General features: G+C 45.7%; 1 protein-coding gene across 4 annotated transcripts in view; it reads right to left on the reverse strand.

Moving 5' to 3' along the window:
* rhea (Talin_middle and talin-RS domain-containing protein rhea) overlaps nucleotides 1-12,352 on the reverse strand; it is a 408,423-nt gene that overhangs the window by 105,219 nt on the left and 290,852 nt on the right. For all 4 annotated transcript variants that reach the window (XM_065450432.2, XM_065450447.2, XM_065450440.2 and 1 more), the window contains exons 40-41: nucleotides 2,468-2,569; nucleotides 1,941-2,111 (exon numbers count right to left, since the gene is read on the reverse strand). In XM_065450432.2, coding sequence (XP_065306504.2) covers nucleotides 1,941-2,111; nucleotides 2,468-2,569 — 273 coding nt within the window. The remainder of the gene's footprint in view (nucleotides 1-1,940; nucleotides 2,112-2,467; nucleotides 2,570-12,352) is intronic.

Here is a 12,352-nt window from a genome sequence, read left to right on the forward strand (position 1 = left end):
ATCGTTAGCCCGCTAACATGGCTGACGAACACACTGTGCTATCGAATCTGAAGGAGAACTGTTCTTTTGTTTTCTAAGCAGTTCACTTTTTTCTGCCAGCTGGTGATTTTTGAACATGCTCCGAAGTTTTCGCGATCGTCAAAGTAGAAAGCAAAATGGCCGCCCGCTATTGATGGTTTGAAACGCCGCTTTTGAGACCTTCCACGCCACTCACAGACACGCTGTGGTATAGGACATGAAGGAGGAAAGCTATAATTTTGTTTTTTTAAGCAGTTCGCTTTTGCCCCACCAGGTGTTAATTTTTGAACGCACTCCGAAGTTTTGCAATCGTCAAAATAGAAAGCAAAAATGGCCGCCTCCAGAAGTGGCACGCACGCCTGCCAGCTAGACGAAGCTGCCAGACGAAGGCAGAATCAAATCCAAGGTGTTCGTGCATAGGCAGTGTAGGCCTAACTCAGTTGACCTCAGACCAAGACATGTGTTGAGGAGTGTGCGTGAGGCAAAAGTCTAACATGTGTTGCATTACGGCAGGTTCCTTTAAACTAGCTTTGCCACTATACAGTTGCATTAGGCGATGACCCATATTAACAGTAGAAAGGGGTCACTGTCACAGCACACAGTATGTGCTCTTTAATTAAATATGTGACACGTGCACATGCCATTTACGGTCACAGCGCAGGCACATAGATGTCTAGTAATGGTACTTGCAGCCATTTAGAGCTGTTTTTGACAATGCGTGGCCAAGAAAAAAAAGAAGCAAATTTCTTTTTAATGCGAGAGCATTAAGGAGCCCGTGTCCCAGAAAATCCTGCATCGGCGTCCGGCGTCAGCATTCAGCATCACACGTCATTCCAGAAAAAAAGATTTTTGGATGACCCATACCCAGACCATCCAAGTGATGCAAGGAATTCTCTGAACTAATTAAATTTCTCAAGGTAAAATATGTGGAAAAATCGTAAACTACGACTCGTACACAACCTACAGACATGATAGCTCTCGGATTGTAATTTGACTATACGTGAAACATAATTGTGTTATGCAAGAGCTCAAAGAAACCCCTCTTCCAGCGCTTCTACAATTCACAGACCAGCCACGGCGTCTGCAATTTGTGCACGCTGGCGCGTGGGTGTCTCGGGGGCGACAGAACGGTGCACCCGGTTCCTTGCAATACCTACAGCTGGCCCGAGCCTCCTCCACATCGCTGCCCATGCAAGAGGCGATGTTTCTACCACAAAGCCCACCTTTGTGCATAGCATTCGCGGCCAGTGTTTCCCAGTAAACATTACGGTTACATATGCTCCAGGTGCCGGGAAGCGTGAACAGCAGTCAGGGATCTTTTAATGCTATTGCGTTCCACTCTTAAAGGCGAAGCTTAAGCATCCTCAAAATTTTTGTTTCTTTTTCATTTAAGGTGGCATTCACACCAGCAATTGACAAAAGTCCTGTGGCATACCCTGATTGGCAATCAACAAGTGACTCATGGAGACTGAAGTTCATACCGGCAAGCACACCAACGGTTAAAACTAAAATGTCTCACAATTGGAGTTGTTCACGTCTGCTCGCACAGCCATTGCCATATAAAATACATACCATCACCAGCACATACCATCCCACTCTTGCACTGCTGATTGGTTTGGCAGCTTTGCAACATCAGCTGTGGAGCTGAAAAATTCAGCAAGCAACTGACTCGAAATGGTCACTTTTCAACCCAAATGAGCATCGCTTTGTGCCCAACTTGGTTGTGCAACTTCTGCAACTTGCCAGTATAGTTGTTGCCTAAATGTTTAAAGCATTACTCTGTTTGCAAAAAGTATTTCTGTTTAGAAAGTCCTGCCAGACTATCCTGTTTACCATGATGCATTCTGCTCCCGTGTCAGCAGTGCTTCTCTATGAAAAACCCGGAATGTACGTAACACGGCCCATGCCAGCGCCCAACTGACCTTCGGGTTGCCAGCGGCCTGCTTGGATGCGTAGACCAGTTGCAGCATGCCTTCTGCCACAGTCTTGGTTTGGTCAAGCAGCGCCATCTGGCGCTTGGAGTGTAGAGTGTGAGAAGCCCCTGCTATGACATTCTGGACCAGTGGGCTTAGGTAGCCAACTGCCTGGTTCACCTGAGGGAAGAGCACCGCTAAGGTTCAAGGAAGGGTGTGCAATGCTTTGATCAAGATGTAAAGGCACAAAAGTGTGTAATGTTGTTAACCACAGCGCTACACAGATTGGACGAAGATAGAAAAGCAAAGGACAAACACTAGGTCCTGTGCCTCATATGTAGCTTCTTCAAATGTTGCATAGTTCAAATACCCCACTTTATCTGCTTAATTTCACTGCAGAGGGCTTTATTATTGCTATTATTATTATTTATCACAGGCACTGCACATGACCTGTGCGCATTTTCCGTGCAACGCTTAAGAAAAGAGAGAAGAAAATCCGAGTGTGCAAAAAAGCAATGACTGAGCACAGTACTGACCGTGTGCCCCAGCTTCTCAGGTTCTCCCTTGGCAGCATAACGAAGTGGCTCGATAACATCCAAGATCTCTGAGGCACTTGACTCCATTTGCTCCTGATAAGTCTGCATCCAAAGAAACGGCAGCGTCAGCTTTAGGCAAACAGCATTTGAGAAAGTTGTTCACCAGTTAATGAACATATGCATATACTGGGAACGTTCATGTAGTGCAGCATTTTAACTGAGCCAAATATTATGAAGATTTGAGAAAAAGAAAACTGCTATGCATGTAAAAATCAAACACTGAACATTCTCTTTGGTCCAAAAAGAATAAAAAAAGAAGTACGTAGGTGGCTGAATGAAAAACAAAGCAAAATTATGATGTAGGAAGTGCGATAGTTTTTATAAGTGAAGACAAGAACGAGAGAGTGGGATTCTCGCAGCTGGAGAATAAGTGTTTACCACAACATGTTCAATCGTGAAAGCAACAAGAAAAACTGCAGAACATGGAACAGTCCTAGTATATAATCGACTTCTGAGTGCATGAATTAATTCTCAGGAAAGACTGCATGTTGTCATATCTAAATGGAAGGGTTTAATAAGAGTTTCAAAGGATTTTCCAGAGAGCCCAAAAAAGTGAGGAATGCAATTCTAGCAACAGTTGTTTGACCTTACTTCTGCTGCCAAATTTTCAACACAAATCTCACACAGATCTGCAAAGCACAAAAACCAAGTGAGAACAAAGTAAAATAATTAAAAGTGCACCTAGGGGATCTGCGTTGACAAAGTGATTGTCACACAAGCACTTTCCATAACGCAAAAGAACAATGTGGTTCTAGCTGCTTCAAAGTGCCACGATATCAAGGCTCGAAAGTTTCAAAAAAGCAAGAAATTATGTTTTGAGAAACCAGAAAACACTAAAGGATTGTTATCTTGAAATACTGTATTTGCATGAATATAATGCGAGTTTTCTACATATGTGTGGTCTCATAACGTGCCTTGCATTACATTTAGGTTTATGACAAAAATATAATGCGTTTATTTAAAATTTATTTTCACCTGCTGGCTGTGCCCTTCATGGCCGCTGCCACTTTGCCTCGCACAAAATTGGTGAGCAGGGATTTGCCACTGCACATTTTGCTCAGTATTTTTCCTCCTGATTTGGAACTGCTGTTAGTGCCACATCAATGTGCTTACGACATATTAATGACAATAAATATTGCTATGTGCTATTCTAAGATGATGATATCGACCCTTGGATTTAGTGGGACGCACCCATAAGCGGCCACTGCTGATCTGGTGACGACGATGTGCTTTGCTGCAGGTTGGCTGGATTCCATGTTTCTCTACTGTGCTTTTATGTACCATTTATTTAGTGGAGGTAATGGGTACTTCTTCTGACGACAGAGCTACGCAGCGGACACCACCTCGAACCTATTGCCATGCCTCCAGGTGATGACATGTTGCCGCCATCTACACCTGCGACCACTACCCAGTTGATCGCCCTCGCACAGGCCCACAATGCCGGGACCTTTTCTGGGGTGAACAATATTGACGTGGATGAGTGGCCCAGCTTGTACAAGTGAGTCAGCAAACAGAATCACTGGGATCCAACTATATGCTGGCAAACCTCATATTTTACCTTGGCGGAACCCCTTGTAGCTAATTTCGGACCCATGAGGACAATCTCACCAGCTGGGACACATTCAAACAGCAGTTCTGCGAGCTTTTCGGCAACCTGTTTGGTCGACAGCTTGCCACCAAGAAACATCTGTCGGCACGTGCCCAGACATCAACTGAGCCTTACTTGTCGTATATGCAGGACATGCTGGCATTTTGTCTGCAAGCTGACGAGAATATGTCTGAGGCTGACAAGATCGCCCACATTTTGAAGGTATCGCTGACATCGTATTCAATCTGCTAGTCTTCACCTACGTAACCACCATTGACAGCGTGATGAAAGAGTGCCGTCATTAAGAGCAAGCAAGGAAGCAAAATACCAATGTACCTCGCTGCAGTTCGAGCATCTACCGGATACCGCTGCAACGTCATTCTGCAAGGCAATGCCTTGTCAAGCATGCACATCAGACAATGTGACATGCGCCGTCCACCGAGAACTGGAGGCCGCCTATCCGGCTTCTTATAAACCCACGGTATCCGACACCTCCACGCCAGCTGTTTCATTTATGCCGGCTGTTGTTGTTCACCAGAAATTTGCAGACCTTGGCCTCCTTCCTACTGTATGCGCCATGAAGTTGATACGTATCAAGACATTTTTGACCAAGATAATTGGCCTTTGGGCCAGATGTAAGTTGTCGCGCATCGCATACATACAGGCGATGCCAGCCCTGTTCACTGTCGCCTCTATCGAATGTCTGCGTCTGTGCGAAGCGTCATCCAGCAAGAGGGCAACAAGATTCTTGCATACGACATTATCAAGCCATCCTCCAATCCCTGGGCGTCTCCTGTTGCTTTAGTTGAAAAGGATGGATCATGGCACTTCTGTGCGGACTACCACCACCTCAGAAACATTACGAAGAAAGACGTTTACCCATTATTATTGATAATGGCCTTGATTTTCTGTATGGTATCACTTACTTCTATCGACCTTCGATGTGGATATTGGCAGATCACTACGGACCCCATGGACCGAGAGAAAGCAGCTTTTGTAAATCCTGATAGGATTTACCAGTTCAAAGTAATGCCTTTCGGTCTGTGTAAGGCCCCAGCCACATTCAAACGAATGAACGAACGACTTTCCTTCATGGGTTCAAGTGGTATACATGCTTGTGTTACTTAGACAACGTAATTGTGTTTTCGCCTACGTATGATACACACTTCGAATGCCTCTCAGTGATTCTTGACGTGTTCCACCATGCCGGACTTCAGCTGAATCCATCGAAGTGCCGTTTTGGCTGTTGCCGCGTTATGACCCTTGGCCGTATTGTGGACACTGCCGGTGTACAACCTGATGCAGAGAAAATTCAAACCATGATAGACTTTCCTGTGCCAAAGTCTGCCAAAGATGTTCAAAGCTTTGTGGGGCTCTGCTCCTATTTTTGCCAGTTTGTGAAGAGCTTTGCAGTGATCATGAAACCGCTCGCAGATCTTCTTTAAACAAGACGTCCCTTTTACCTGGGGTCCTGCAGAAGCCGTGGCTTTCTTCGAGTTACCCACACACCTCACATCTCCCATTTCCGCCCACTTCGACTCAATAGCTTAAATTGAAGTCTGAAGTGATGCAAGTGGTTACAGAATAGGCGCTGTCTTGGCCCAATGTCAACGTGGAGTGAACTGTGTCATCGTTTATGCGAGCAGGCTGCTGTGCTCATTGGAGTGAAATTACTCAATTACAGAACATGATTGCCTCGCTCTCGTGTGGGCAGTTGCAAAATTTCATCCTTATCTATTTGGTAGACCGTTCATAGTAGTTTCCAACCATCATGCCATCTGTCGGCTCGCCTCTTTCGAAAGCCTTACAGGCAGACTGGCTCGATGGGCACTGTGCCTGCAAGAGTACACCTACATGGTCGTATACAAGACTGGGAGCGTGCACAAAGATGCGGATTGTTTGTCTCGCTACCCAGTGGCTGACTGTGACTCTGCGCGCTGAATCGCTCGATTGCATCTGTTCAGTGAGCCAGTTGCTTAACAGTGCCAAGGAGCAGCGTCGGGATGCCTAGTTAAGAGAAATAATCGAGCACCTGGAATTCTCTCCTAGCGGCACCTCTTTGCGCATGTTCATCCTGAAGGATGGTACTTTATATCGTCATAAGATGTACGCTGACCTCCTCCTCATTGTAACATCACACCTGTCCTCCACAGTTCTTGATGAGATTTGCGATGCCCCAACTGCTCGCCACTTAGTTGTTACTCGCACACATGACTACGTGTGCCATCGCTTCTATTTGCCTGGCCTAGCCTGCTCAGTGCGGTGTTATGTCAGCACCTGCAAGCTCTGTCAACGACAAAAGAAACTGTCTGTGCTTCCTACCAGGTATCTTCAGCCCATCGACGTCCCAGCTGAGCCCTTCTTCTATGTTGGTTTGGACTTTCTCGAACCCTTTCCTACATCTGTTTCAGTAAACAAATCGGTCAACGTGGCTACCGATTACATGACTCGCTACGCAATGACACGAGCGCTGGTGACCAGCTGTGCTACAGACATGCTGTACCTTCTCCTCAGTGATGTAATGTTAGTAAACGGTGCACCATGTCAATTGCCAACTGACCGTGGCCGTACCTCCCTGTCGAAATTCATTGACAATATCCTGCGGTGCTACGTGCAGCACAAGATCATTCCAACCGCGGACAAACTGGCTCACCGTGCGCTTGAATCGGACCTTAACAGATATGCTTTCCAAGTACATATTGGCTGATCACCATGATTGGGACCTTGCACTGCCATATGTGATATTCGCATATAATTCCTCCCGCCATTACTTTGAGAGATACTCTCCCTTCTACCTCTTGCTCAGACGTGAACGAACTTTACCATTGAACCCATTTCTTCCTTCCCCTGCAACTTCGACTTGTGAATATGCATGTGGCGCCATTGCCCAGGCTGATTATGCGTGGCAGGTAGCCTGTCGTAAACTTGGTGCTTCCCAAGACAATCAGAAGTGCCTGTATGACCAGCGACACCGCAACAAATGTTTTCTCCCGGGTGTCCTCATGCTACTTTGGTCCCCCTCCCGACGTCTGGGCCTTTCTGAAAAGCTCCTTCCTCGCCACAAGGGTCCATCCTGCGTCCTTTGAAAAGTGACTGACTTCACATACGAAACTGTGTCCGCCAGTCCCACTACATCCTCCGTTCCGTTGCCCAGCGATGTCATCCACATTTCAAGACAGAAGCGTTACTACCTTTCCTCTGCTGTGGTTCTTTGGTGGTGCCAGGCTAGCGCTTCTGCTGCCAGAGGTCATGCTACGTGCTACTCGAAGATGATGATGTTGACCCTTGGATTTAGCGTGACGTACCCACAAGCAGCCACTGCTGATCTGACGGCGACGACATGCTTTGCTTGATGTTAGCTGGCTTTTATGTTGGCCAGCGCTTGCTGCCTTTGTAAATGCACCCTGTAAATAGTTTCCCTTTTGTCCTTTCCCATAACAATATGTTTCGAGAGATTGAAAGTCCCCCTCGCATTATTTATGTGCAAGTACAGTTCTCAAACAAGAAATTAGTGAATATGCTGGCAATGCTCGAAGTGTACTCTACACGTACATGTTAGCATATTCGATAGATGTGGGCGAATGTTCGAATACAAATATTAAGTATCAAGTAGGCAAGTGCAGACACATGCTGCTCAGCCGGTGTCCTCCACCTTGAACTGCCTCGCCTCTGTGAACCCAGTGACCAAACTCCTCTGTCTCGCTCATACCTGTGTCACACGAGCACATTTGGAAGGCGTTCCAGTCGACTGCCTTCGAAACGCCGCAACTCTATCGACTCAAAGGAGTTGTCACGCTGCTACACGGCCCTTCTGAAAGGCTGTTGAGTGGTTCAGGCGTTTCTCGCAAAATTGTGTGGCGCTGCGGATCTTTATTTTCATTTTCATGTCACGAAAAGTAAAACAACATTAATTAAAACCACTTAAAAGCGCTATGGCAGCGGTATTACGGCAGCCGGCAGCACACGGAGTAGAGGCAGAATGTACTTGACAACATGGAGGAAGGAATGAACACAAGCACATCGCTGTTGTCGAGAGTATGTGCAGTTCACACATATCAAGTGGCAAAAACACTTCATTGAATAATTGATAACACTCATATATAGTATTTTTAGAGCATTTTGGTTTGATTTGTTCTTTCAACCCATGAGTACGAGCACACTGCGAACGAGAGGGCATGTTAACGCGTTTCCGCTTCCGTTGCTCAAAGGCTGCCGAGATTTCGATAGAGTTGTAGGGTGCTCCGTTGACTCGATAGACTATTGACTGGACGGCCTTCGAAAACGCCCGTGTAGCAGCTCGAGCTTGACCTTTGAGTCAACTGACTATCGGTTGGAAGGCCTTCCAAACGCCAGTGTGACAGGAATATTACACTGTTGAGGTGACCTACCTGTGACACAGGTAGGTCATCTCGTGTCCGCTTCATATCCTTGTAAATTTTAAATACAGCACAATGTTAGACCAACTAGCCCAACATATGGCCGCTTCATATACAGTGTTCGTTTCGTCCCCATTGCGTCTTACAGTATTAGGTGCCAGAAAAATGAATACACACCAACTAGCCCAATTCATAGCTCTTCTTAATTACAAATTAGTATGCCAGCACTGATTGCAGCTCAGTTCTGGTATATAAAGGTTTGGAAAATATTGTTTCGCCGCTAGAATGCCGATTGAATAGAATCAAGCACTTTTTTTGCTCTGAAGCTAAAGAATGTATGATGTTATGTTGTACTGAATACTAATGAGGCTCTCAGTTTAACCCTTTATTGATGACTGTTGCCTACAGGCAACATACACATTCACACAGCATGAAACACATTCAGACACCACAAAATTTCTATTATCTCTTTTTAGATTTTGAAAAAGTTTTTGACAATGTTGCTTACCAATGCCTTCTACTGAAACTCTCGCATTTAAAGCTTAGCCCACTGTCCTAAATTGGGTGCATGACTTCCTTACTAATCGTCAACAGTTTGTGTGGGCTAACCATCGTGCATCTCATAACACACCAGTTGCCTCAGGTGTGCCCCAGGGCATGGTTCTGGGTCCCTTACTTTTCCTAATTTATATAAATGATCTTCCCAATTAATATCTCCTCTAACATTCATTTATTTGCCGACGACTGCGCGATTTACCGCAGTATCAATAACAGCCTAGACTCTAACAAACTCCAAAATGATATGCCTCACGTCAAAAAATGGCGTGTGGCATGTGGCCGATGTACCTCAACACAAAGAAAACTGCACTCATTTCCTTCCACTGTCCATCCTCGTAATCGACAACATGTAGCACAACTTACGGCTGTCAAGTATCTTCCTTAATCTGATACAAATATCTTGGCGTCAGCCTATCTCGTGATCTTAAATGGTCGTCTCACATAATTAACATCACAAATGATGCTAACTGCACCCTCGCTTATTTACGTCATGACTTGCATCACACCGCATCCTCTGTAAAAAAAATACTTGCTTACCAAACACTGATACGATCTAAATTCTGAGTACACCAGCGCAATCTGGGACCCCCATCAGATTAACCTTTCAAACACGTTGGAATCAGTCCAAAATCATGCTGCAATGTTAATTTATTCAGAATGCTTTTATCTAACTAGTGTCACTGCACTAAAATCCCAAGCCAACCTTCCCAGTCTTGAATGCCACCACAAAATTTTGAGGCTTCCCACTTTTCACAAATTTTATCACTCGTCGATTAACCCCGCCATCACCACTCCCGCTTCGCCTCAGTCACCAAAAAGTGATTTATCCTTCACATGCCCACATTTCTGCGCATCTGACTTCCTTTCTCATCCAAATGGCAAAAGATTGGAACAAGTACCCATAGGTGCTGTAAACAACACTGACATTGATAAATTTTTGATAAGTGGACATTGTTACATATTGTTATGCCTTCCTTGCTCTTTCTATGTTGTAATGGGCTGAATTGAAATCTTTATATGTATATATATATACATCAAGTAAACTAAGCTTTCTTTATTTTTTACTGTGTTAAATATTATAGATGTCCAGATTTATTTATTTTACTGCTATATGTGTTGCATTTGCTACTTGCTTGAATTTGTTTTTTACAGTTATTTTGCATTCTTGTAATTGGCACTTCTTTCCTGCTCTTAAATTGTTTCTATGTATGCTTGATCATTTCTCGTGTAAAACCCCGGAACAGGGGTATTTTGAGGTGCCTAAATAAATATTAAATAAACTGTTGTTGTTTCTTTGTTTTTCGCTGAGTTTCGGTAATGAGCATCAAGCTTTGGGCTAAATGTCTTCGGCTAACACTGAGTGACAGGCAACAAATATCATCTGTTCGTTTACAGCAGGAACACAGCACATGGAAGTAGTAGTTTGGGATGCAACTCACTTTTTTTAAAGCATGGTCAAAGGAGACAGACTGATAGAAGATATCCGGCTGCAGTGGTGTTACAATCGTGATGTAAAGCAAATGAAATGTTCACGTATGATAAGAGCTATCTGTACAAATTCTAAATGAAGCTATAAGTGGTTTGAGGTGAAGCCCACATCCAGTTCTCTTCCTGGTGTTCATCCCCTATTGCTGAAAAAGCTTCCACAAAATACTTTCTTTTTGTTTTTGTTGCTTATGCTCATTCTCTGTGTGTTTTGCACATTAGGTAAAAAATAAATATTTTGGGGGGGTCTTTACATATGCCATCTTAAAGGATTCATAGTGGACTCCCGCCTTCTCCAACCGGGGTAGTTGGAGAAGTATGGGAGAGGCCTTTGACCTGCAGTGGGCGTAACCAGGCTGATGATGATGATGATGATGATGAGAGGACCTGTGGTTTATGGCAATTTTAATTACTGGTTATAAAGTTTTGGTTTTCAGTTTTCCTCTAAAATGAAGAAAGCCTTTCTATCTATATGCCAAGTGGGTTATCGTGAAGCCAATCTGCATGACAGACGGAAGTGCGCACTGCGTTTCACATGACTCAATCACCCCACCGAGCATAGCCATAGTTGGCTGGTGATGTGCAGGCTGACCGTGGTCGACGCCAACGGTAAAGGGCAGGCGCCTTTTCATTGGTGGGTTTAGTGTAACTTGCCTCCTGTTGAACGTACTGAAATCAGAAGGGCCACAGCTAATTCATGCGATCTGCAAGACGAAGGCCTCTCCCTGCGATCTCCAATTACACCTGGACAGGACGTTGACGACTGGATCAAGCACTATGAACACGCCAGCGCTAATAACAGGTGGGACCCAACGATTATGCTCCCCAATGTCATCTTTTATCTCGGCGGCACGCCACGCGTGTTGCACCAAATGCATGACGACGAGCTAACCAGTTGGGACAGTTTCAAAGAAAAGCTACGGGAACTGCTCGGCGACCCCATTGGGCGCAAGGTTGCCGCGAGAAAGGCTCTTGCGTCTCGTGTTCAGACATCTACAGAGCCGTATGTTTCATACATCCTCGACGTCTTGGCTCTATGTCGCAAAGCTGACGATGCTATGTCTGAAGCAGATAAAGTGTCACATGTTCCAAAAGGCATCACCGATAAAGCTTTCAATTTGCTTGTTTTCGGCAACGTCTCAACTATCAACGCCATAATAAAAGAATGCCGCAGCCTTGAACAAGCTAAGAGCCGCCGTATCACACACTACATCACGCGGCTACCCAACACTGCTGCTATGTCGACATGTGAGGGCCGACCGCGTCACACCACCACCCGTGACGACATAACCCGTATCATTCGCCACGAGCTGAAAGCCACCTGTTCGCCAGCTTTCTCCGCGACGCTTCCCGATCCGCCAGCAACCACGATTGCGATGATTCAGGCCGTAGTCAGACAATAATTTGAGAACATGGGTCGGAGCTCTGTGTGTTCAATGTCTCAACCCAGCGTTACCCAGTTCTTTACTGGCCTTCCTCGTCCCCGGCAGTCCTTTTCTGCCACAGCTCGCCGCAACCCGTCCGAACAGCGTACCCCTGATGACAGGCCGATCTGTTTCCACTGCTGTCGCATCGGCCACGTCGCTCGTCACTGGCGCAACCGATGGCCACCACCTCCTCGGACATACGCAACCACTTATTCCCGCACCTTCAGACCTTCTGTTCCCTATGCCACCCACCATGAACCCACTGCCACTGATGCCACCCCTGCTCTGAACCTTCGCTACAGCCGCTCGCCCTCACCTCGATGCCATCAGTCTCGTTCGCTCCAACCCCGCTGCTTCTCTTCGCCGCCTATCGCCTCCCGGGTCCAGCCGG

This window comes from Dermacentor albipictus, chromosome 4, assembly GCF_038994185.2.
Source record: "Dermacentor albipictus isolate Rhodes 1998 colony chromosome 4, USDA_Dalb.pri_finalv2, whole genome shotgun sequence".
NCBI classification, from domain to species: domain Eukaryota; kingdom Metazoa; phylum Arthropoda; class Arachnida; order Ixodida; family Ixodidae; genus Dermacentor; species Dermacentor albipictus.